The sequence below is a fragment of the Papio anubis genome, chromosome 5 (assembly GCF_008728515.1).
Source record: "Papio anubis isolate 15944 chromosome 5, Panubis1.0, whole genome shotgun sequence".
Lineage (NCBI taxonomy): Eukaryota > Metazoa > Chordata > Mammalia > Primates > Cercopithecidae > Papio > Papio anubis.
In genome coordinates, this window is record NC_044980.1 from 173409306 (window position 1) to 173436430 (window position 27125).

The window sequence follows — 27125 nt, forward strand, 5'->3', positions numbered from 1 at the left end:
AGAATCCACCTTTTAATTCCTAGGCCACTAAGAGAAAAAGTAAGTAACTTCCAAACCAAAAGATGGAAATATAGAGTATGAATAGAATCATTCTAATCTAATCCAAATGAAGGCAATAGAAGAGATAACACAATTTAGGTCATGTGGAGTAAATGGAAAGCAGTGAGTAAGATTTAAACCTAAATCCTTCAGTAACTATATATTAAAGTGCTAAATGATCCTGTTAAAATAAGTTATCAGACTGGATTAAAACAACAACTATATGCTATTTCCAAGAGGTACATCTAAAACATAAAAATACTGAAAGGTTGAAAGTAAAAGGAAGGAAAGAGAAATGCCACATAACAGTAACCAAAAAGGAAGCTGATGTTATTAATACCAGAAAAAAAGGAGACTTTTTGTAAAAGGCATTACTAGAGATACAAGGTTTACTTCATAAAATTTCAATTCATGTAACAATTTTATATTTGTGTGGCCTCAAATATATAAAGCAAAATTCACAGAACTATATCTAAGTAGGGATAACTCAACAATTGTCTCATTAATAGAACAAGCAAATAAAACTTCTTAAGAGCAGAGAAGATCTGAACAACGTATTACAAACAATGTAATGGCTTTATGTAGACGACTGCATGCAGCATCTGCAGAACATGCACTCTTTTCAAGTGCCCACAAACCTTCACTAAGGTTAAACATGTGCTGGGCCATAAAGCAAATCTCAACACATTTCAAAGGAGAGCAGTCAGATGGAGCATGTTTTGTAACCACAATAACAAAAATATAACTAGGAAATTCCCATGTTTGGAAGTTAAAAAATACTCTTCTAAATAACCCATGGAATCTGTTGTGATTTCCCAATTTTCATTCCTGACTTTATTTGTGCTTTTCTTTTTCAATCACATCAGAGGTTTACCAATTTTCAGTCTTTTCAAAGTCCCAACCTTGACTTTGTTGGTCTTCTTTATTGTGTTGTTTGCTGTTTCATCAACGTCTGCCCTCATTCTTATCTCTTTCAACTTTTAAAAAGATAGTCAATTTAACATTTGTACAAAATTTTTATAAAATACAGAGCATTTTTATTAAGCCTTAAAATAATCTTGTAAACAGGACTTTTCCCTCATTTTACAGATGAGAAAATGATAGAACAGGAAATAAATTCGTATTATTGCATTGAATGGAATATGGCCCTATGGTTTGCACCCAAGACCAGAGGAACTTCGCCTGCTCCTCTCTGGGGCTTTGCCCTGCCCACCTCAGGACCACTATTTATTCTCTGAGATCTTAAGCGACACTAACCAGAAATAGCCATGGTTAAGACAGTGGAAGTCTGGCTCTCACCAACCCTTCCTACAGTAATCTCCAGCACATCTGAGTATTGCTGGGAAAACACAGGGGAAACAAAATATGCCACATGAGTGAGCAAGCTGCCCAGGCCAGAGAAGCAAGCATGAGGCAGCCCTCGACCCCCAACACGTGTGGTTACTGGCCTCAGCCGGAGGCTCCTCTGCTGAGCCCTTTTGCAGCCCGACAAAGACAAAACATGTTTGTTTAGAGACAATGGATTGCTTACTTAGAAGCAAGATACGTCTCAGGAACATCCAAAACATCACTTTTCTCATGTTTCTTCTGAAGTTGTGTCTGAGTAGGGGGTGGTCCTTGAGGGATTTCCTTGACTTCCAGGCAAGAGTTGTCCTCCATTACCCAAGCATCTAGATGCTGAGTCCCTGGACAGGGCCACTACACTTACTCATCAGACTTACTCCATACATTCTTATGCAAATACTTCTCATTCTAGGCAGCCTTCTAAGGACCTGAACACTATTAATGCTTCCAACCCTCATTACAATCTATGAGGTTGCTACTATTATCATCTTTACAAAAGACAGGTGAGGGCCTGGCATGGTAGCCTGTGGTGGCTCAGGCCTGTAATCTCAGCACCTTGGGAGTCTGAGGCTGGACAGATTACTTGAGGGCAGGTTCGAGACCAGCCCAGCTAACAATGATGAAACCCTGTCTCTACCAAAAATACCAAAGTTAGCCTGGCATGGTGGTGCATGCCTATAATCCCAGCTACTCTGGAGGCTGAGGCATGAGAATTGCTTGAGCTCAGGAGGTGGAGGTTGCAGTGAATTGAGATCATGCTGCTGCACTCCAGCCTGGGCGACAGAGCAAGACTTAAAAAAAAAAAAAAAGACAGGTGAGGACATTGTAGTTTAGTTTCTTGCCTAAATTCATCTGGAAAAAAGTGAGAGTCCTTATTTGAACTCAGGTTTACTGGTAGAGAGACCATGTCCTCAGTTACTATACTTCACTGCCTCTACACAGGTTTCCTGCAGTTTCCTTAGCACAATGACACTATCCATAGCCTCAGAAAAACTGCCAGGTCTAAATGAGAACGGCTCCTCAGTAGGAAGAAAATTGAAGTACTATATTCTGCTTCCTTCTCCATGTCTCTAGGTCAAGCCCCTTAGCTGAAGCTGGAGAAGAGGAATGAAGGGTCTTCCCAGCCCAGGGACTCCCTGGGTACAGCTGTGGCCAATTCCTCAAGGTCTTGATGCAGACAGACGTCAGGTCCCCAATGTCTGTCTTCAGCTAACACATCTTCAGGTGTTGTCCTAGTGGTGATCCTCTTGTTTTTGAATTCCCTGAAGGAAAATTCCCCTGCATTGCAGAACTGGTGTTCAGTACTGTTTCACACCCAGTGTCTCCATACATGAAACATGAAATTATTTTCCAGGCTTTCACCTTCAGACAAATTTGCTAAGAAAGATGTGCACTCCTATGGAAGGCTATTCCATACTCACTGTTTCTTTTCAGGCTTTTCCTTTCTCTTTCTCCTCCCCACTTTTCCCTCCCCCTTTATTTTTCCCACTTGCATATCATTCTCTGGAAGGAATTGGGGGTGGTCCCTAAACCACGTTCCGTCCCTGATCTGAGCAGGCACAGCTGCACCAGTTCATTAGGTCTGTGCTACAACGCAGACGCTTCATGTCTGGGAGCAGCCTGCATGGCTTGTGTCTGGCTGTAGGTACACTTGAGGACCTGGGCCCATTTCCGGAGCATGTGACTAGATGGGGGCCGCAGTAGGAGCTTGTCTGGTGCTTGGGGAGCTGAGGCACTCAGAATCCCCACCTGAGCTGTGGCCATCCTCTCCTTTGTTATTTAGCCTGCATCTTCCCCAAAAGTAGACAGTGCATTAGGTTCAGCTGGAGCTCAAGTACGGGAGCTCTCCTGTGTGAGGAGCACATGGAAACCTCAGGTTAAAAACAGCCAGCACTGGTCTCATCTTCAGCAAAAGGAAGCCCAATCCATGTCCCCACGACTACTGGGAACAAGTACTCCACGGCACCCTCCTTCTTGCCCAGACACCAGCCCTGACAGAGACCAGCCCTGCAGGAGGATGCCTGGGCACTTCCATAGCTGCCTTTACTCAGGTCATCCCAGTTCCTACTCCTCTCTCAGAAAACCCAATTCAACATCCTGCCTAGATGTCACCACTTCCTCCCTCTTGGTTGGTCCTAGTCACCGTCCTCTGATCACGTGCAATCTTAATTCAGACATCCATTAGGGTGGTTCCGCTCACAGCCTTTCTCCTTTTATTCATCCTTACCTGCCAGCATCTACTCCTGCTGCCATCCTCTCCCACCCAGTACGTGGGACAGGGACGGTGCCTAGTAAATCCTCAAGTATTTGCTGAATAAACCAGTCCAAGTCTGTGTATAGGGTCAGGCTTCCCAGTGTCATGTGCAAAGAAGGATAGAGAGCAAGTATGACCAGAACAGTCCAAAGTGGAGCAATGGCAGAAATGCTCCATCTCCCTTTCCTCCCTCAACTACGCCCTTCCCCACTGCAGCCATCAAAACTTACTGGTAGAGGTCTGGATACAAAGTGAAAGAATTATACTCCTAGAAAAGAGCATGGAAATTATCTGGCTAGAGAGGTAGGGGTCCTAGAGGGAGATGGGAAACTACATGGCTGAGATTGTTCTCTTGTAAAGACAGTGGGTTTTGAAACCAGAGACCAGACTTAGAATTCAGCCTTTACTGATTGGCCCACTCACAGTATTCTCAGACAGGTTACTCAATTCTCAGAAGAGTCTATTTTTACCCTTGAGTTACCTAGTTAACAGCTTCATACACAGCAGTATTTTATGTTCAATTCTACACGGTCCTGTCAGAGCTGTGTGTGGTAACTGACCACTCACACAACTTACCTGCTCCCATGGGTTAGGATCTAGCCCAGTATGAGGATCACATGGCGCCACTGTGGTCTCCTCAAAATCTATCCTGTGCTCCTCTTAGGGAGGCACCTTCTAACTTCTGGTGAAACCAGCCGAGCTGCTAGCCCTGTGGGATGAGTCCACTGCCCTCTCTGGTTTGGATCTGGTATATAACTTACCCCACAAAGATCTGACACATAAATGGCTCTTGGGTATCCTGCATCTAAACTCACAGCCCGTTTTGATTTAAGGAATTTCTTTATTGGAATTCCACTTTACCTCGCCACAAGGAGCTGGCTTTCATGACAAAGAGAAAGTGAGCCCTGAACAAAGTATTCGTTAACATTTTACAACAGACAATATACACATATACTGCATGACATCTTTACAATAACATATTCCAAACAATCAAACATTTAACAGGATTAAGAAACATTAATTTCCTTCTCTCTAGATGACTGGTACTTAGCTTTTTAGCTTCTGCACTAAGATGCGTTCCTTCTCAGCATTTCTATTCATAGGAATCCCTGAATCAATTCTGTCATGTAAGGTGCAAATTCATGTTGACGGTGTGTTCCATTAGTTACTGAATGTGTCAAAATCCTCTCCACGGTAGAACCTTTTATTGTAGCATAATGTGTGAATACCACTTCCAGGTTATCCCTCATCACAAATTCATCATTATGGGAGTTCATCTGAAACTTTAAAAAAGTTTCATCCATTCAACTAATGTATCACAATAGTACGTTCATCAATTTGCATTTTTTTATGAGTGACTCTCTCCTATCTCCTGTTAGACTTGTAAGTCTATGCTTTCTACTTTTCCTAAAAGGAAATCCAAATTTTGTTTCAGAAGTCATCATCACTGCCCCTCCCAAACCAATTACATCAAGTTTATACTTAAAGACCACTAATATTAAGTAAATTTATATTCCCTGAAACCTACCTCTCCCTGAATTTGCCTGTTGGAGGCCTTTCTCAGTTTTCCCACTGACCAATGTGTAATTGGGATTCAAAGCTATACCTGAATTTCCTACATTTCTAGTAACAGAATTTACCAAACATGAACATTCTGATGGTGATTATGTAACTTCTAATTGAAGTCCCTTCCTCATCTGTGTTTTATGTCCAGAAATGTCTACTAATTTTGAAGACACTGCTTCACATTCCATCACTTGGGTAGGTTTTTATCTCAAGTATGGACTATTTTATATCCCATAAGCGCTGAACTACTTTGATACTGGAGCCTTTCTTGCTCGCTATGATTGAAAATCACATAGAAAGGATTCCTCCCAATCCTCTAGGATGGTTTCATTTACACTGTGTAAATTACAAGCCATGACCCCATACATTCTCACATTCATAAGGTATTTCTTCCATTTGAGTTCAGAGACTTGGTGAGCTCTGCCTGCTACAGAGGCAGCCTCATCCTGCTCCCATCCAGGGCACTCCCTCCCTCATAGGTTCTCTTCTGGGATGTGCCACTATAACTTCCCACATATATCACACTTAAAGATTCCTCTCCAGTATGGGTTCTTTTATGCTTGGTGAGATTTGATCGGATATTGAAAGCCTTACCACACTCATTACATCGGTATGGCTTCCTTCCAGTGTGGATCCTTTTGTGCTGGTCAAGGACTGATCTATAATTGAAGGATTTCCCACACTCACAATTATAGGGCTGCTTCCCCTGGTGGACACTTTTATGGTTGATAAGACTTGAGTGTGAGATGTATGCCTTCCCACACTCATCACATTCATAGGGTTTCTCACCTGTGTGGATCCTTTTATGCACTGTGAGGCCTGAGCTGTTCCTGAAGGCCTTCCCACACCTATCACACACATAGGGTTTCTCCCCTGTGTGGACCCTCTTGTGCTGAGAAAGGAGAGAGCTGTAACTGAAAGATTTCCCACACTCGACACACTTGAAGGGTTTCTCTCCAAGATGGACTCTTTTATGGCTTATAAGAGTTCTGCTTGAGAAAAAAGCTTTTCCACACTCATCGCATGGATGCGGTGTCTTGCCGGGGTGGGTACTTTTATGGTTAATAAGGCTTGAGTGTGAGATGTAGGCTTTTCCACACACGTCACATTCATAGGGCTTCTCCCCAGTATGGATTCTCTTATGAACTTTAAGGCTTGAGTTGTTTCTGAAGACCTTCTCGCACCTGTCACATTCATAGGGTTTCTCTCTAGTGTGGACCCTTTTGTGCTGAGAAAGGAGTGATGTGTAATTAAAAGATTTCTCACACACATCACATTTGTAGGGCTTCTCCCCAAGATGAACTTTTTTGTGGTTTATAAGGGTTCGGTATGTGATGAAGGCCTTCTCACACTCATCACACTTAAAGGGCTTCTCCCCGGGGTGGACGCTTTTATGATTTATAAGGCTCGAGAGGGAGATGTACGCTTTCCCACATTCTTCACATTTGTAAGGTCGTTCCCCAGTGTGGATTCGTTTATGTACTTTAAGGCCGGAATTATTTCTGAAAGCTTTTCCACACTCATCACACCCAAAGGGTTTTTCCCTGGTATGAATCCTTTTATGCTGCTCAAGGGCAGAGCTGTAGTTGAAGGATTTCTCACAATAGCTACATTTATAGGGCTTCTCCCCAAGGTGGATTCCTTTGTGATTTTTAAGGCTAGAGCGTGAGATATAGGCTTTCCCACACACATCACACTTATAGGGTTTCTCCCCAGTATGCAGCCTCCTGTGGACTTTGAGGCCTGCATTGTTTCTGAACGTTTTCCCACACACATCACATACATAAGGTCTCTCTCCGGTGTGAATAGTTCTGTGCTGAAGAAGAAGTGAGTTATAACTGAAGGACTTCCCACACTCCTTACACTCATGGGCTTTCTTTCCAGGGTGAATGCTTTTATGGACTGCGAGGCCTGAGCTATAGCTGAATGCTTTGCCACAGACATCACACTTGTAAGGTTTCTCTCCCGTGTGGATCCTTTTATGCACTATGAGGCCTGAGCTGTTCCTGAAAGCCTTCCCACATTCATCACATTCATAAGGTTTCTCTCCAGTGTGGATGACTTTATGCTGAATGAGAAGAGAGCTATAATTAAAAGATTTCTCACACTCATCACATTTATAGGGTTTATCTCCAAAGTGGATGCTTTTATGGTTGAGAAGTGTTCTACAAGTAATGAAGGCCTTCCCACACTCATCACATTCATAAGGTTTCTCGCCCGTGTGGATCCTTTTGTGGACCCGAAGGCCAGAGCTGTTACTGAAGGTTTTCCCACAGATGTCGCATTCATAGGGCTTCTCCCCCGTGTGGATCCTTTTGTGGACTCGGAGCCCAGAGCTGTTCCTGAAGGCCTTTCCACACTCACCGCACTCATAGGGCTTCTCCCCAGTGTGGATCCTTTTATGCTGGTCCAGAACAGAGCTATAATTGAAGGATTTTCCACATTCATCGCATTTGCAGTTCTTCTCCCCAGAATGGGTGCTTTTGTGGTTTATGAGGCTGGAGTAGGACATGTAGGCTTTCCCACATTCCTCACACGCGTACGGCTTCTCCCCAGTGTGGATCCGCTTGTGGACCCGAAGGCTGGAGCTGCTTCGGAAGGTCCCTCCACAGTCGTCACATTCATAGCGCTTCTCCCCAGTGTGCATAATTTTATGTTGAACGAGGCGGGAATTATATTTGAAGGATTTCCCACATTCATCACATTTATGTAATTTCTTAACAGCATTGGTTTTCTGCTGTAGACTAGGGTGGGACGTTCCATTAACGTTCTCCACACATTTGCCTTGCTCACTGCCTCTCTGTCCTACAGGCATAGTCTGGTGTGTGATATGCTGTGGGCTAAGACGCAAGCTCTTCTCAGATGCCTCACCTTCCTGTTCTGTCTTTATATTTGCTGTACTCTTGGCTGTGCTGATTGCTTCCCTGATGCAGCTTTTGTCTTCCTTCATCCTGTTTTCCACAGGCTTTTCCTGCTGACTCTCTACCTTGCTATCCCAAACACACGTGTCACCAACCTTAGACTCAGGCACAGGATCCCTGTGAAGACCTTCCCCTTTTGGCCACTTAGATTCTGTATTTCCAGCATTTGCATATTCTTCAGTTGGTTCCTCATCCTCAGTGCTCGTCTTCAAATGTGACACTAAACCAAGAAAATGAAAAGGACACCAGTTCACTCTCTTTAAAAACAAACAAACAAACTGGAATAACAACAAACAACAAAGTTTGCTCGCTCAACTGACAAACACTTACTGACAACACACTGTGTGATAAGTACCATGTACTGTTTTTTAAGTACTAGGGATACAACAATGAATATAACAAAATTTCTGCCCCTGTGGAACTAATGTTAAAATGCTAGAGCCCTAGATTTTCAATGGAACAATGAGCTTTTCTATTCTTGCATAACAGCTTAGCATTGGGCAAGGTGAAATGATTCACAGAACCATGGGCAACACCAATTAGTTTTTAAACAATGTCATCCAGTCATGGAAAAACAAACGAGAGGGCAAAAGAAATCTCTGAGGAATAGAAGCAGAAAAATTCCTAAGTAAGACAAAAGTTAGGTGAAACTTTTTTTTAAATTATGAAAAGTGAGACAAAATCAGCAGAGGACAGACAACACTAAAGAGAAAAAATCAGTACCTGGGGAGGGGTATCAGGGAGAAGGCTATGAAACCATGAAGACAGTTACTGCAGAGATGAGAAAGAAGGCAACCTGCATATTACATATTAAAATATATCATTAAACCTCTATAATTAAAATAGTGTGGTCCTGGTACATAGACAGGCAGAGGGAATAGAACAAGAAGTCCAGACATTGTCCCAGGTAGACACAGGAATTAATAATACAGATGATATCTGCAATTTCCAGAGAAAAGATGGTCCTTTTAATGGTGTTGTAACAACTATGAAGCCACATGGAAAAAGATAAAATCAGGGCCGGGCGCGGTGGCTCACACCTTTAATGCCACCACTCTGGGAAGCTGAGGTGGGCGGATCACGAGGTGAAGCGATTGAGACCACCCTGGCCAACATGGTGAAGCCCTGTCTCTAGTAAAAATACAAAAATTAGCCGGGCGTGGTGGCGTGCACCTGTAATCCCAGCTACTCGGGAGGCTGAGCCAGGAGAATCACTTGAACCCGGGAGGCAGAGGTTGCAGTGAGCCAAGATCGTTCCACTGCACTCCAGCCTGGTGACAGAGGGAGACTCCATCTCAAAAAAAAAAAAAAAAAATAGGAAAAGAAAAAGATATAATTAGATCCCATTCTTCACACCACACACACACAAATAAACTCCATGTGGAACAGAGCTCTAAATATAAAAAGCTGTACAAATGCTGGAAAACATGGGTAAATGCCTCCACGACTTGAGTATAGAGAAAGTTTTCTAACAATGACTCATATGCAACAAAAGACTGATATGTTTTCAAAAATTGAAGAAAAATAAACTAAAAATCATGCAGGTAAACAGGCAAAAAGATAAACAGACAATTCTTTTATATGGTCCTTAAACATTCAACTTGATTCATAATAAGAGAAAGGCAAGTAAGAACTACTGTAAAACACCACTTCTCACCTGTCATATTAGCAAATGTTCAAAGCTGGACAATACACTGTTGACAAGGCTGTGGAGGAAACAGGTACTCTCATACACTGCTGGGAATGCAAACCGGCACAGCCCTTTTAAGGGAATTTGCCAATATCTAACAAAACCATATATGCATTTACCCAGAAATCCTTCTTTATGAATTTATAAGGAGGATAACCCTCCAAAAAATATAAAAAGCGTACGTGCACAGAGTGATAATTCATTATAGCATTATTTGTAACTGCAAAATCTGGAAACCTATGTAAATCTCCAAGCACAGAAGACTGGTTAAATAAACTGGCACATATGCACAATGGAGTACTAAAAAAGGATGAGGAGCATTTCTGAATTGATATGGAGCAATTTGTATATCCTAAAGTCAAAAGGTCAAAGTGAAAAAGACTAATATACATGCTACGTTTTGTGTAGGAAAGAAAACAGGAAAACAAGCACGTATGTGTTTCTCTTTAAAGCAATGATAAACCAGAAAACGATGAGGTCCATTGCCTACAAGGGAGGAGTGTGGAGAATGGAGCAGAAGGAATGGGGGAGAGAGAGACTGAGTATATAGCCTTTTTAATAGTTTTTACTATATAAAATACATGATAATATTCTACATATTCAAAGAATAAAATTAAACGTCAAAAGGATGGGAAAGGGGAAAAACTGCTAAAACAGAAAACAAATCAACCTACTTGCATTTCACATGAATACCACAATCGCAGGAAGAGAACAAACAAAAAGGAAACACAGAACTAATCCAGGCAACTTAGAAACTATTTGACTACGTAAGTCCATTCAGTCTGGGGAAAGCTGGAGGCGGGGCAGTGGCAGTGGGAAGAGGCACAAACAATTCAACTGTTAGCAGGTTTTCTGCAGAGGTATGAACAGCAATTCTGAAACAACTTTAGATGTATTAAGAACTTGAGTAAATGTGTTGATTTTGTTGGGCTCAGGGCTCTCCTAAAGAAAGGGACATAAAAATAAGGAACAGAGGAAGGCAAAAATGAATCATGGGATGAATTCGAAGTACTGGTGATTTCTAAATCACATATATGTGCACGCATGTATATTCAAGTCCGTATAGCTGTATGCATATATCTGCATACATTTCCTAGTTCTGTTTGCTGAAAGCCCAAAAAACAAAAACACTCCAGTGGTAATGAGCACATCTAGCACCCTCATTCTGGGTCTCTATTACCATTACTTACTAAAAGGAACCACAGCTTCTCAAAGAAATGGCTGATTTCAGGCTGAGAGCAGGAAACATGCAAGAAGAGCATCATGTTACACCAGCAAGTAAAGAGAGGCTCAAAAACAGGGTAGGGACATGCTGCAAGACCAGCTTGCACATCCAGTGTTCAAGCACCATAATAACTTTAGGCACCATAATAACTAAGTATAGTGATACACTATGAACCACTGAAGACAGGCTTTCATGAGTCTACACAGGTACAAACAGGATAGAAATGGAGGCCTCTTGCTTACAGCAGAATGTGAGTGCTGGTTGATAAACGTAGAAGGAATACCAGAATTGGAAAAAGCAGCATTCTGCAACTATCAGAGTAAAGACTGGATCAGGAGAGAATTATCAATGAATTCTACGTCTAAGAGGAAATTCTGACAAGGAGCAGGATATCTGCATGGTCTTAAACATTTATAATGCTTAAGTTATTTACAAGGGGGAAAAATGCAAGAGTGGAGAGACAATGCCTTGGCCAGGTGTTCTAATTTAACACCTCCAGTGGGGCAGATGGACATAATATGCTTTCAGTAGGGAGAAGGACACATCACCAATGAGAATGCATTAGCTGAACTGAATCAGCAGGTAAACCCAAAATGAAAACTGTTTTCTACTAAAACAGAGGGTGGAGAGAAGAGGGGGGACTACACTTTTCAAATACATCATTTTCATAAAAGATGAAGAGCTGTAGAAATGTTCCAGATTAAAGAAGGCTAAAGAGATCTGACCACTAGATTAAATTCCTGACCTTGACTGGATCTGCAGTGGAGGGAAAATTGTGATAGAAACAATTATATCAGCTGACAAAGGTGGGATATGGATGGTAGACTAGGTAAAAGCAGTATTAACTTCAAATCGACTCAATTTGAAAACGGTACTGTAGTTATCTATGAGACTATCCCAATCCTTGGGAAATACACTGAAGTATTTAGGGATAAAGGGCCACGATGTACATAACTTACCTACAAATGGTTTAGAAAAATACTTGCATGTATGAAAGAGAGAGCAAGAGGACAAAATGAAGTCAAATGTTAACTGCAGGTAAATCTGAGTAACGGGTATCTTTTTACAAATTCTTGAATTTTTTCTGTGCATTTAAAATTATTACCAAACAAAAAGTTTTCAAAATGTCAGAAAGCAAATTTGTTTCCTCTTCTACACCTTCCCCTCCAGGTACTGCTTCGTCATCCTACTGCCTGTTACATCTGGAAAAGTGGTCTTCACATCCCACTCCCACTCCCCTCACGCCTCATTTCTTCCACTCAGACCCCACTGCATTAGCTACTTCAGGGTGGTGCTTGCCCTCCGGGCTGCTGCCCCCTGGATGTTTCCGGCCCCTCCTTCCACCTTGAGCCTTTCCTCTTCTGGCTCCCCATACTCCCCTGGGAGCCCTCATGGCTCCCAGCACTCCCACACACCGTCTCAGGTCCTCATCTCTGCCCAAGATCCCTCTCAATTACAGACCCTCATATCCACCTCGCCCCCCACCCTCTGCCTAAATCAGAAGTGGGCTATTTCCTGTGGCCACATCCAAAACAGCCCCGGGGACCGCTGATTCTATTGCCTAAGTAGTTCCGAAGCTCCCACCCCTATCCCCACCTGCTTCTTACCGCTAAGGCCTTAGTTTAAGCCTTCTAAATTCTCTTCCGGACTACTGCCATCGTTTCTCGACCTTCACTCTTATCCCTGCCCAATTCTTTCTCCAACCACTGTCAAGAGTTTTTGTACTTCGTTAAAGCAGTTCTTCCCTTGATACTTTCATTTCGGTAATTTGCTCTTTGTAATTAGCCGTTTGTGAATCCACTTTCACGTTAATTTCACTTTCATTGCCGCTTCCCTTTACTGCTACTTCCACGACTGTTATCTTTCACTGTTTTTTACGAGATGACGATTATGATGAAAGATTGACGATTTTTACTTTATTTGAAAGATTTAATTTATGAGATTTTTACTTTGTTACCGACGAGAGATTTTTATTTACGACGATTACATTTACCGATTTTTGTTTACCTTTACTTGCGATTTACCGATTGTTACTTTTTCAGCATTTCCACGAGCACTTTATTGTTACTCCTTTACATTTTAATTTTACTCTTTTATTTGCGCATCGATTGATGAGCCGACGATTTATGATGAAAGATGATGATTTTATGATGACGATTTTTTTGAGATGACGATTTTATTGATGACGATGATGAGTTTTGATGAGATTTACTGATTTTTTGCATTTTTATTTGTGCATTTTGATGAAAGATGATTTGATTTTGCGATTTTACGAAAGAAAGTTTTATTTGTGACGACGATTTCAGCATCTTTTATTTTGAGATCGACGGATGATATGATTGATGATGATGATGATTGATGAAAGATGATTGATGATGATGATTTGATGAAAGAGCGATGATTTTATGATTGATGAAAGATCCAACCACCCCTCACTGCCACTCCACCCACTGCCACCCCTCACTGCCACTCCACCCACTGCCACCCCTCACTGCCACTCCACCCACTGATTCTCAGTCTGATCTTTCCTCCTTTGTTTCTTCGACAAGTGGATTATTAGTTTTCTTCCTGTCCTCTGGGATTCCATGTTAGACTGGCTGCTGACTGGCCTGGTCTGCCTAAAATCACAGACACATTGCCACTTACCTCTCTAACCTAGGTGCAGGCCAGGGGCCTCCCTGTTCTGGCTCTGCTTAAACCCCTGTTTGGGTTGGAGGCACAATGTCCCATCACCTGATGTAGTTCATCCAATTCTCTTCTTGAGTGAAATCAAGATGGATTAATATAAACATGAATCTTCACTGAAAATACATGGCTTGAAATGAAATCTATATTAATCAATACTAAGATCCATCAAAAACAGGCAGAAAAGCAACAAGACAGCGCTAGAGTACATGCTGCTAAAACATAAAGACAATGCAAAGAATGTAACATATAAGGATAATTAAGTTATCCTTATAAATAATACTGAAGATGCATTCTAGTATATCAGTTCTTTCTGAGGCTAATTGTTGCGCAAGAAACTTAGACTATTATCTGTATCCTGTTTGTTTTCCGGGCCCTGGGCTATTCCTATCCAAAGAGATGGATATGACAAGGCCCTGCCATCAAGGCGCCTGCAGACTAGTAGGAGAGTCTGGTAGGAAAACAACCATGTGATAAAAATGACAGAGTCTCACTCTGTTGCCCAGGCTGGAGTGCAGTGGCATGATCTCGGCTCACTGCAAGCTCTGCCTCCCAGGTTCACGCCATTCTCCTGCCTCAGCCTCCCAAGTAGCTGGGACTACAGGCGCCCGCCACCACACCTGGCTAATTTTTCGTATTTTTAGTAGAGATGGGGTTTCACTGCATTAGCCAGAATGGTCTTGATCTCCTGACTTTGTGATCTGCCCACCTCAGCCTCCCAAAGTGCTGGGATTGCAGGCGTGAGCCACCACACCCAGACCCTTTTTAAAAATTATTATTATTTTCTTTTTTTGAGGCGGAGTCTTGCTCTGTCGCCCAGGCTGGAGTGCAGTGGCTCACTGCAAGCTCCGCCTCCTGGGTTCACACCATTCTTCTGCCTCAGCCTCCTGATTAGCTGGGTCTACAGGCGCCCGCCACCACACCTGGCTAATTTTTTGTATTTTTAGTAGAGACAGGGTTTCACTGCATTAGCCAGGATGGTCTCGATCTCCTGACCTCGTAATCCGCCCACCTCAGCCTCCCAAAGTGCTGGGATTACAGGCGTGAGCCACTGCACCCAGAGTTTTTTTTTTTTTTTTTTTTTCTCAAATCAGACTGAAGTCTGGAGTGAAATGGCATGGTATCTGGAATTTGCTTTAAAATATTTCAATCAAGAAAAACTAAAAAGGGAAAAGTTAAATAGCAGAATCCTGATAATTGCTGAATCCAAGTGATGGTTATTTGGAAGTTCATAAGAAAAAACTTTAGGCCGGGCACAGTGGCTCACGCCTATAATCCCAGCACTTTCGGAGGCCGAGGCAGGCGGGTCACCTGAGGTCAGGAGTTTGAGACCAGCCTGGCCAACATGGTCAAACCCCGTCTCTACTAAAACAAACAAACAAAAAACAAAGAAAATTAGCTGGGTATGGTGGCGGGCGCCTGTATGTCTGTCTCAAAGAAAAAAAAAAAGAGAAGAAAAAAATTTTAAAAAGAAAGATCAGGCACGGTGCAGTGGCTCATGCCTGTAATCTCAGCACTTTGGGAGGCTGAGGCAGACAGATCACTTGAGGCTAGGAATTCAAGACCAGCCTGGCCAAGGAGGCGAATCCTTGTCTCTACTAAAAACACAAAAATTAGCCAAGTGTGGTGGTGCACACCTGTAGTTCCAGGTACTTGACTTGGGAGGGTGAGGCACAAGAATCGCCTGAACCTGGGAGGTGGAGGTTGCAGTGAGCCAAGATAGCGCCATTGCATTCCAGCCTAGGTGACAGAGCGAGACTCTGTCTCAAAAAAAGAAAAGAAAGATGACTCATACTAGTTGCAGTGGGAGAATGGATTGAGGCAAGACAGGACTGAGTCCTAGAGTTCCAGGAGTAAGTCACTATAATCCAATCAAGACTGATGTAGTGGCTAAATCATGTGTCCCCTATGACACAAGTAAGGAATTACCTCCAAAACACAATTCTTCCATAGAAAGACCCAGAAACTTTTGAATTTCTTAAAAGTTCTAAAGGCGGAATGGGCAAGCCCTTTCTAACCAGTTTTCAACACGTAGCCTGACTCTAATAGCCTAGTTACATCAGTCAAAAGTGTCAGACATAGAATGCCATCCACTCCTTCCAAGCTCTATATAACCAACAACCTCTGGGTACTTCTGTGCTTCTTTCTTGTTCATGCTCTATCGCCAAGGCCTAGAAAAGTGAATGCAAATAGTAAGAACCTGCCCTAAATTCTTGCTGTCTCTGCCTCCAAGACTCACGAGCCACTTTTCAAGAGCCTAGACAACTTGTAAGACAGGAACTGTGGCCTGCTCCGGCTGAAAATTCCTTCCTATTAGCAGATTGCAACCAGCCTGGAACTACTGTGAATTTGCAGAGTCCAACCATACTCCACAAGACAATTTTACCACCTCAAGGTTCACGCGTGGATTCTATACCTTAAGTTCTTGCATACTGTATTTGATTTGGAGATGACCAAAGAAAGGAAAAAAGACAAGAGAAAGTGACCACAAAATGCTTATCAACACAGAAGAAAGAGTACCTAGGAGGGGGAAAATGTGCAAAGGAAAGATGGGACTAAGGAATAGAGAAGTGATATGCAGATGAGAAGAGAATATGGTTTGTGTTCTAACTATTGTTGCATTTGTCTTATGAATATTAGGAATGTAGATGGTTAACGTGAGTTGCTTCTATTGCTTAAATATAGAAATAAGAATGAACAGTGATTTTTCCTTAAAGTAAAAATCTGAAGTAGAACATTCTCAAACCAAGTAGTGGAGAAGAGATTTCTAGGGAGCAGGTGAGCAGAAGAGATACTAAAAGGGAGGCTGATTTTCTGAATTAAGCCTGGCAGGGACTGGCTTGGAGTCACTGACATAGTCTGTTAGGCTAGTGTAACACTAAATATAGTGACAAGTCTCAGGAGGGAAGGACTACTTAAGTCTTATTTGTTCTTTAAACACTCTACATCAGTGATTTTGATAATGACTTGTCATATGTAACAATCTGCCAATATCTGGTTGAGTTAATGTAAAAAAAGAATTTTCTAACGGCTGTTAGGGTTCTTCTTTAAAAATCCTTACCCTAATACACTGTATTGAGTATACCATGTTTGAAATAACGAAAAATTGGAGACAACCCAAATGCCCCCGAATAGATCTAAAAAAGGACAGAACACCGAAAACATCCAAACGGCCCATCCAATACTTACCACAGCTCTGTAAAACAAAACAGAACAAAACTTCTGTGTTCTGATATGTAAAGACCGGTAAGATAAAGTGAAAGAATCAAGGGGTTAGAAGGATTTCTATCACCTGTGTGATGAAAGCGGGCACTAACTAGTGATATTCGCCAGTACTTACAGAAAGAAATTTGGAAAAGATACAAAGGAACAAATTACCTAAGAGGGTAGGGCCTAGGAAGATAGCTAAGAGGAATGGAGGAAATCTTTCACTGGTAACTTTATATATTTTTAATATCCCAGCCAAATGAATGTATTACATATTTCATATTATTATTTTTTAAGCCTTGGGCTTTCACAAGGAAATGCTCCTGCTGGCCAACTACTTTAAAGGTCTTAAGAGCAGCACACCCATCCCTGGCATTCCCCAGTGATCTTTTCCGTCCCCCACCCCCGGGTTCCCGCAGGCTGTGCCCCCGGGTCTAAGAAACTCCTCCACCTTCCTCTCCCTCCCTAGTTAACTCCTTTTCTGCTGGCAGGAACCCGCGGCAGGTCGCCTCCCCCCGGTGCACCCGTCTGGGTGCAGGTGCGCTTCCCCAGGTGAGGGCCAGGACGCGCCTCCGGGGTCTCCATTCACCCTGCAGCAGGAGCTTATCCTCCTCACTCACGGATCAAAACAAAAAGGTGTGTGTGGGGGGGGAGAAGGTCGAATCAGATCGCCCCTAGAGGTCTCTGCCCTCGCCATCACTCTCAAGTCCTAGAGTACCAAACCTAACTTCAGAGGGAGCACGAAACGGTGGGTATTTTGAAGCACTAATTTTTAGGAATCCCCTCCCATCCAACACGGGGATGAAGAGTTGCGGAACACCGGAGCGGGGCCCTGGCCCTTCTCGGAACACTGAGCAGACCTAGCACGACGCTGGTCCGTTCAGAGGTGGCAGCCGTGGCCCACAGGAGCCCAGCCTGTCCAGGGGCGCGCCCTGCACCCCTCTGCCTGCCCGAGGTCCTCCCTCCCCTCCGCTCCGCTCCCCAGGAACGCGCTACGGAGATCTGTGCAGGGAGGGGGCACGCTTACTCCCAGATCCCGCCCGAGACCCGCGGGGCGGCCAAGACCCGGCCAAAAAGGGAAGGGCGTGGCAGGCAAGGGCCGGGGGCGGGAGCGCGGGCGGCCGCGGACTCACGTACTGGCTGTGGCGGCGCCGCGGGAGCCCGGCCGCCGGCGGGACAAAAGCGCGGACCGCACGGCCGGAAGAACCCGCGCCGGCCCTGGGGCACTTCCGCGCCCTCTCTGGGACGCTGGAGGACTGACTCGATGGTCCGGCCGCCCGCGCCGGCGGGAGGGAGGGGAGCGCCTGCCTCGGCTATTTATTGAGCGCCAGCTGCAGGGCGCGCGCTGGGGGCGCGGCCAGGAGACCGTGGGCGGGGCTTCCTGTTTCCGTGCATTTTACCTTGGGGGGGCTGGGGGCGGGGCGCAGGTAATAAAGTAAATACCTGCCTAAGCACCCGCAGGTGTTCCTGAACACGTGACTAGTTGCCAGGTGGGTGCGGGGACGTTCCCGGAAGGGGGGCCTGGCGGGAAATGGGGAACCCGGGAGGGGCGCAGGACAGCGCTGGGCTGGGGACCCACTGCCTTCCCAGCTGGTTGGGGGCTGGCCCGAGGGCACCAGCCGTTCCTGGTCGTCAGCACCAGAGGCGCCCCCGGCTGGGCACTGGGGATGCGGAGAGGGAGCGGCCCCTGGAGCGGCCCCTGGGACCGGGCCGCACTCCCAGCCGGGGAGCCAGCTTGGCAGCGACCTCGCCCCCTGCCCACCCCACCCCAGGTGTCGGCTTCCAAACCCAGGGCCTAAAATGAATTTGAAGACCTTTTTTTTTTTTTTAAATTAATTTTTGTGGGTACATAGTAGGTGTCCCTATTTGTCGAGTATGTGAGATATCTTGATACAGACAGGAATGCAATGCGTAATAGTCGTATCAGGGTTAATGGCGTATCCATCACTTCATTTATCCTTTGTGTTACAAGCAATCAAATTATATTCTTAGTTATTTTAAAATATACAACTAAGTTATTGGCTATAGTCAGCCTTTTTTAAAAACAGCAACATCTAAATATTTTTCATATTAAGTTTAAATAATTGCAAAGGGTATATTTTTGGCATGCTGTTAATATTAAAAACAACAAAGTTGCTTTATTCTTTCAGGGGTATCCAATGGAATCTAAATCCCTGAAGATTTGGTATTATCCACTGTTAACACTCGTAAGTTTTACATCTTTTGGGGTTTTTTTCCTTGAACTTTAATGTCCCTCACCGGCTTTTTATTCTACTGTAAAAATATTTTCACTCTATGTGCCTCATTGAATTTTATCCTAGTGTATAATTTTATCCTAGTGTATCTGACACCGTGCCTGTCAGATACTAGTGTAAAATAGTTTTATGCGTTTTTATTGTTTATTGTTTACCCTAGCATGTATCTCTGTAACGAATTAGATTACACTTTTTTCCCTCTTAGGGTTAATTATTTTCTGGATTATTAGCAAAATTATATATATATATCAAAATGTTTACTGTTAATTCTTAGACAAAAAGTGAAATGCTTTGGAAGCACAACACAACTTGTAATGCGATGGGTTTTGTTTTACAGCTCAAATTATTTATATTATTTGAATGAATTTTACATATTGCTGGGGTGAGCCAGTGTTTGGCATCAGCTGGACGCCTATTTTTCATTTTCATACATGTGGGTGCTGAGACATAGTGTTCACTTAAGTAGAGGGAATGGGCGTTTCATTGTAGCACTAAGCCCTTGACCGCATTTGGGCTTCACACCACAACCCCACCCACCTCAAAGACAGTCTGGGCGAGTTAACAGGCAGCGGCAACTCCTAAGGAGGAGCAGAGCCCCAGGCCCAGGCCTGCAGCTTTAGGTGAGAGCACCAGGGCCAGTAGAGGATTGGGAGGTGATTCCCCTAGAGCTGCCCCCAAAGGACAGCCAGACGCTTGCAGCTGTTGAGCCCTTGAAATGTGGGCAGTGCTGCTGAGGATCTGAATTTTTAATTACATTTAATTTAAATAGCCACATGTGGCTATGGCTGCCTTATTGGCTAGCACAGCTCTAGAAGGAGCTTTGGGTGGTCCTCACAGGCCTCCAGAATTAAAGCTGCCCTTCAAGGTTCATGGTAGTCAAAGCCTGGGTTTTTACCTCTAGGCAGCAAGACAGAAAAATATTCACGTCCAGGTTGGAACACTTTGCTCCATGAAAGGTGGTATGTGTGCGGAAGGGATTATGGGAAACCACATAAATCATCTTAAGTCAGATGCTTTTTATTTTATCTTATTGTTTGTTTGTTTTGAGACAAGCTCTTACTTTGTTGCCCAGGCTGGGGTGGTGTGGCATGATCATGGCTCACTGCAGCCTCGACCTCCCAGGCTCAAGGGATCCTCCCACCACAGCCTCCCAAGTAGCTGGGACTACAGGTGCATGCCACCACAGCCCCACTAATTTTTGTATTTTTTGTAGAGATGGGCCCTCACTATGTTGCCCAGGCTGGCCTCAAACTGCTGGGCTCAAGTGACCCATCTGTCTTGGCCTCCGGAAGTGTTAGAATTACAGGCGTGAACCACCATGCCTGTCAGATACTTTTTATTTTAGATGATGATTTTTCTTCCTTGAGCCTTGTTATATTACAGGTACCTTTCATTTGACCTGTGTCTACATAACACACACAGACACAGGACACACACTTGCCTTTCTAACACCTGTCTTTTAGGGATATCTACAGGTCAGAGCTGAGTTCAGTAGGGCAGTCACTATTCACATGTAGCTTACGGTAGTGTGAATTGAGGTGTGCTGTAAATGTAAAATCCACACCACATTTCTAAGACTTTGTAGGAAAAGAGAATGTAAACTATCTTATTAATAATTTTTAATGTTGATTACATGCTGAAATAATATTTTGACTATATTGGGGTAGATCAAATACATGGTTACAATGAATTTTACCTGTTCCTTTTTACTTTAAATGCATCTACTAGAAGATCAGAAGTCACATACTTGGCTCACATTACATTTCCATTGAACAGCACTGCTCTAGGAGGCCAGTAGGTGCAGCAATGAGGTTGTCTGGGTTTGCTCTTGCTTTGGGGGCTCATCTACCACCCTTTGGAGTGGTTTAAGTACAAACTAATGTTGAGCTATGCCCATAGGGCTTAATTCCCACTCTGTGTTTAGCCACTGGATTTGGTCACAAATTTATTTGTTTTTGTTTTTTTAGAGACAGGGTCTTGCTTTGTCACCCAGGATGGAGTGCAGTGGTGTCATCACATAGCTCACTGCAACCTCAATCTCCTGGGCTCAAGCAGTCCTCCTGCTTCAGCCTCCTGAGTAGCTAGGACTGTAAGTGTGCACCACTAGATCCAGATTAATTTTTTTTTTTTTTTGTAGACGGAGTCTCACTTTGTTGCTCAGGCTGGAGTGCAGTGGCACGACCTCAACTCATTGCACCCTTGGCTTCCCAGGTTCAAGCAGTTCTCCTGACTCAGCCTCCCGAGTAGCTGGGATTACAGGCACCCACTACCATACCCGGCTAATGTTTGTATTTTAGTAGAGATGAGATTTCACCATGTTGGCCAGGCTGGTCTCAAACTCCTGACCTCAGGTGATCTGCCCACCTTAGCCTTCCAAAGTGCTGGGATTACAGGCGTGAGCCACCGCTCCCAGCCTCAGATTAATTTTTTAATTTTTTTGGAGCTGTAGGGTCTTGTTGTGTTGACCAGGCTGGTCTCAAATTCCTGGGCCTCAAGTGATCCTCCCACCTTGGCTTCCAAAAGTGCTGAGATTACAGTTGTGAACCACCATGCCCAACTGCAAATTTATTTTAAAATAAAATCTCTCCTCCCACTGTACCATAATATCACTTCATTATGTTAAATCTGGAAAACAGAAAAATTATTCTTAATATAGTAAACTTTCTTTCTTTTTCTTTTTCTTTTTTACATGGAGTTTTTGCTCCTGTTGCCCGGGCTGGAGTGCAGTGGCACGATCTCAGCTCACTGCAACCTCCTCCTCCCAGATTCAAGGGATTCTCCTGCCTCAGCCTCCTGAGTAGCTGGGATTACAGGTGCCCGCCACCATGCCCAGCTAAGTTTTTGTATTTTTAGTAGAGATGGGGTTTCATCATGTTGGCCAGGCTGGTCTCGAACTCCTAACCTCAGGTGATTCACTCGCCTTGGCCTCCCAGAGTGCTGGAATTACAGGCGTGAGCAACCGCACCCAGCCTAAACTTTCATTTTTTAAAAAAATAGAGACAAGGTCTTACTATGTTGCCCAGGCTAGTCTTGAACTCCTGAGCTCAGATGATCCCCCTGCCTCGGCCTACCAAAGTGCTGGGATTACAAGCATGTGCCACCACATCCAGCCCATAATTAATAAATTTTCTTACTTAGTAAACTTTAGCTTAGTAAACTTTTCTTGTCACCAATTTGTGAGTGTTTTTCAGATAGTGTCATAATAATACTATATCTGTATTTTTATATAGCATTTTTACAAATAATATACATTAGCATTTTTCATGTTTTTAGTCTTTGTGATATTCCATTAAACTATAGTCTCCTTAACTATTCTGCGTGACTCACTGAGGTTGTTTTCTAAGTATGTCTTTTTAAAAAAATAAATTAGTGCTGTTTTAGATAGTGGCATGCATAACACTTTCATTGTATTTTCCTTGGAATAATTGACAAGAAGAGGAATCACTGGTTCAATAGACAGAACATTTTTAAGAGTCTTAAAATAAGAACAATAGGGAATTAGAAAGACTAATAAGCTTAGTAGGTAAACACTAGAAGCAATCAGAGTAAAGAACTAGACAAGGTCGTTACCCATCACTACTATTATTTCCCATTGCAGCTGGATTAAACAAAGAAAAAAGAAATCAGAATATAAACATTGGAATGCAGAGATGTAATTGTCTTATTTGCAGTTAAGATTTCATTTTTGGAAAACTCACAAGAATTAAATAAAATAGAATAAATGAGAATGCTGTAAGGTGTGTAGTTTCAAAATTAACATACAGAAATCAAGTTTCCTTCTATGGAAACCACAGTTGGAATAATGGAAGGAAAGACTACATTTACAACAGAAACAAACAAGACCAAATGCCCAGGAATTCACGACTCACGTACAAGACCCCTGTGAAGAAAATTTACAGTGCTCCCGGGGACGCAGAGGATGAACTAAACTTACGGAAAGACCCCTATGAAGAAGACTTACAGCGCTCCCGGGGACGCAGAGGATGAACTAAACTTATGGAAAGATTCTTGGATGTTCCATTCACATGAATGGATACACTTGACATCAGAATAGTCATTTCCTGTAAATTATAACTGTCATGATCCCAATAAAAGCAATAGAATCTTTTGCAACGCACAATTGATTCTAAAGTTCACAAGGACAAATTAACAGGCTCTTGCTTGTTTCTAGCCAGAAAATGCCTATAAAAATATGAATGATGCAAGGCACTATTAAAGCACATTAATAATTAAGCTGGTATAATTCTGAGACATACGTATAAAGTCTAGAAATAGACCTAAACAGTCATAGGTATTGGGCATCTGGTGAAGCTAGCATTTCAAACTAGTGGCAAAGACAGCAGGGACAGCTGGAAGCATTGGGGAAAAAATGAAGTTGGATTCAAACCGCAGCCCTTACACCAGGACCAATGCCAGGTGTATCCAAGACTTAAATGTGAAATGCACACACTAACCGTCATGGCGGCTGCTCCCACTTCCGTAAAATTTTACAAAGGAAAAAAACAACAACAGCAGGAGATTTCTTTGCTCATATTGGACTGAGGGAGGGTTTTTGTTTTCTTTCTTTCCTTTCTACTATAACGCAAAATCCAAAAACTGTAAAAGTAAAGATAGATCAATTCAAATACATAAAAATAAAATACTTTCATGTGGCAAAACCACCACAAGAAAAGTAAAAAAATCAAATGACTAACTGGGAAAAAATATTTGCATGTTACATCACAAAGGGCAAATTTCCCTGATAACAGAGCTTCTCCAAAATTGAAAAGATGAACAACCCAGTGGAAAAATGGGCTCACAGAAAAGCTTATACAAATGATTAAAAAAAAAAAAAAAAAAATGCAAGTCCAAACTACATGGAAACACAATCTTTCTCATATTAGAATTGCAAAGATCCTAAGTTTGATCCACGCGATGGTGGTGACGGCATGGCGGGGAAGCATTCTTCCGCCCTGCTGGTGGAGTGTTGACGGACCCCACCTCCAGGGAAGGCAGCATGCAGTATGGATGGACGTGCACGTACTCTTTGCCGCGGCAGTTCTCTAGAAATCTGCCCTGCTGGTATAGTCACACACTCATGAAATGGTGTGTGAAAAGGTTATTCACAATAGCGTTTCTAAAGTAAAAGATGGAGAAAACCGAAAGGTCCAAACTAAAGAAATGATTATATAAGTTATTGTACATTCACAGGTATTAGTTTGCCAGGGCTGCTGTAACAAAGTACCCCACACAATGTGGCTTAAATAGGAGAACGTTATTGTCTCACAGTTTTGGAGGCCGGATGTCTGAGATCAACGTGTCAGCAAGGTTGGTTCTTTCTGAGGCTGTGAGGGACATTCTGTTCCACGTTTTGTGCCTAGCTGCTGCTGGTTTGATGGAAATCCTTGGCGTTCCTTGGCTTGTGGACACATCACCCAATCTCTGCCTTTATCTTCACACCACGTTCCCACTACGTGCATGCATATGTACAAATTTCCCCCTTTTTTAAGGAGACCAGTTTTATTGGATTAGGGCCCTAACCTACTCACGCCACCATGACCTCGACTTAACTAAATACATCTGCGATGACTCTGTTTCCAAATAAGGTCACATTAGGAAGTATCTGGGGTTAGGACTTCAACATATGAATTTTGGGGGAACACAGTTCAACCCATAAGAGCATGCAATGTACTACTTTCAGCCATAAAAAAGGAAGAGGGGCCTCTTTATAAAACGGTACGGAAAATCTTCAAGATGTATATTAAGTAAAGAAATCAATGTGCCAAGCTATAATATGTTATAATTTGCACAAGAAAGGGTGAAATGAATGTGTACATATTTGTGTATGTTCATAAAAATGTTCCTGAAAGTTTGCACCAGAAACCACTAACCTGGGCTGTCTGTGAGGAGGTACCCGGGTTGCTGGAAGAGAAGGGTGGGAAGGAGAATTTTCAGTGCATATCGTTTTTATACTCCTTGCATTTTGAACCACGAGAATATAGTATTTATTCAAAAATTATATGTAAACATAAATAATCCTAAATTGCATCAGATTGCTAAACAACTTCAAGAAGGAGTATTTCAGTTTATCGAGCTTCCACCTGTAAGTGAAAGCTCTTTACGCACTCACCTCCCCAGGACTGGGTTTTGGCAGGTTTGTTTTTTCTCTAAATTTGCAGGCAGCAAATAGCATCTGGTGGTTTAATTTTCTTTACTCTTCTGTCATGTGTGTCACCCAACTGAGCCATCCCCGTCGTGTCCGTAGATCAAGTCTTCCGGTACCTTTTGTAGAGTTTGTGTCCATTGTGGGAACACATTCTTTATTAGAGAAATTCAGCTTTTGAACTGGCCATCGACTGCAGTTCTCTCTCCGGCTTGCCCTCTAGCACCAACAATTTCCTTTCATGCCTGGAAGCTTTACATGGATGTGTAAAATCTGCGTGGCAGGGGGCGCTGTTGAGCTGGAAGGGACGTGGGATGAACCTGGAGAAACCTGTTACCAGCGGCTCTTAAGGGATAACCCGTGGTCCCTGGGAAAAGGTCTAGAAGGAACAAGCAGCCTCCTACTGTTCTCATTTCTGGGTCCTGTGGAAAGGGAGGTGTCTATGTCAGAAGTCCTGACTGACACTTGCATCTAAAATGATAACAGCGAAAATTTTATGGGGCTTATTTTGTGCAAGCACTCTTCTAAATGCTTTAAATATATATATTGATATATTGAATCTTCTCAACAGCTCCTTGATGAAGGCACATACACCTGTTCTACAGAAGGGGAAACAGAGAGGGAAAGCAAATTGTCCCAGGACACACAGCTGGGTAGTTCTGAGGCTGGGATCTTTGACATCTTTGAAATGCTCTGCCCTGGGCACCTGCTGGTTCAAGCCCAGCTGCTTGTTCTCCTCGTGAAGATATATTCATCTCTGGTTGGTGTTCACAAGCCACAGAGTGCCAAGACCAAGCAGGAGGCTGTTAGGATGCCACCCATGCAGGCCTCTGCCAACTTGGCAGGAGGAGGCAATTTTTGTTTTAAAAGAGAGAGCTGGACATCCTCTCGTACACATGGACTAACTCAGTTTCGTAAGACCTCGGGAAAGGAGAAAATCAAAGGAGCTGTCGTTCCCTAACTTGGACAGAGAGTTCTTGAAAAATGGCACCTGCTCCAAGGTACTTTCTTGAATCTGTGTTGGGCTCTGGGTTTCTTATGGGACTGGGCAGTTGGGTAATCTTTGGTCTCTGCTCCCTCATCTGGAATATAGGTAATAATACCTACTTCACAGAGTTGTTGTGAAAATTAAATTAGCATACGTAAGGCACTTAGAACTTGTATATATTGATATATTGAATCTTGTCAATAACCCATTGATGACAGCACTGTGTACATCCCCATTTTACAGATGGGGAACAGAGAGGGTAAGAACTGTCTAAGGACACACAGCTGGGCAGTCTTGAGGCTCAGATCTTATGGTGCCATACAGCATGCACTATCTGAGTATTCATGATTGGTTTGCTGTGGTCACACTCCTGTAGGTATTGAGTCTTCCTGAGGGGAGTGGATCACCTTTCTCTGTCTCCCTGGGAAGCAGAAGGTCTTAGGACGGGATCTGAGGACTTGAAGAGTGCAGCCTTAGCTGGGTCAGTGGTTGACCCCTCCCTCTCTCTAGGTCTGGCTCTCAGAGTCCAGAGAAGCACTCGGGGAGCAGGTCAGGAGCTGGCAGGGAGTGCCCTGTAGGGGCTCCATGAGACTGCTCAGGGCCTGTGGGTGTGGAAGGTAGCCTGTGGCAGGTTATTCTCCGAACAGTAACACTTCTGAAGCATGAAGGTCTGGTCGTGGCTGGGCTAAGGAAAAATTACAAGAAAGGCTTATGTTCATATCAGCCTGTGTGGTGGGCACCAGGGTCCCTAGAACTTTGGCAATAATCTTTCTGTAGAAAGCACTGTTACTAAACTGGAGGTGACAGCA

General features: G+C 43.4%; 1 protein-coding gene and 1 long non-coding RNA gene across 8 annotated transcripts; one reads left to right on the forward strand and one right to left on the reverse strand.

Moving 5' to 3' along the window:
* Window positions 1-1046: 1046 nt before the first annotated feature.
* Window positions 1047-18181, reverse strand: ZFP62 (ZFP62 zinc finger protein). 6 transcript variants are annotated; one of them, XM_009209729.4, is made up of 3 exons: window positions 9782-12757; window positions 5993-8344; window positions 1047-3231 (listed from the first exon to the last, which is right to left on the reverse strand). In XM_009209729.4, the coding sequence occupies exons 1-3, from the start codon at window positions 9786-9788 to the stop codon at window positions 3203-3205; spliced, it is 2388 nt and encodes a 795-aa protein (XP_009207993.1). In that variant the 5' UTR covers window positions 9789-12757; the 3' UTR covers window positions 1047-3202. The 6 variants fall into 6 exon arrangements, with proteins under 6 accessions (XP_009207993.1, XP_009207994.1, XP_003900699.1 ...); XM_009209730.4 differs by having other exon boundaries at window positions 1054-4920; XM_003900650.5 differs by lacking the exon at window positions 9782-12757 and adding an exon at window positions 18069-18181 and having other exon boundaries at window positions 1054-8344.
* An 80-nt stretch (window positions 18182-18261) lies between these two features.
* LOC116275011 lies at window positions 18262-24007 on the forward strand. 2 transcript variants are annotated; one of them, XR_004183947.1, is made up of 3 exons: window positions 18262-18421; window positions 19082-19138; window positions 22785-24007. It is a non-coding gene; the product is annotated as an uncharacterized LOC116275011 (long non-coding RNA). The 2 variants fall into 2 exon arrangements; XR_004183946.1 differs by lacking the exon at window positions 22785-24007 and adding an exon at window positions 21324-21366.
* Window positions 24008-27125: the final 3118 nt, after the last annotated feature.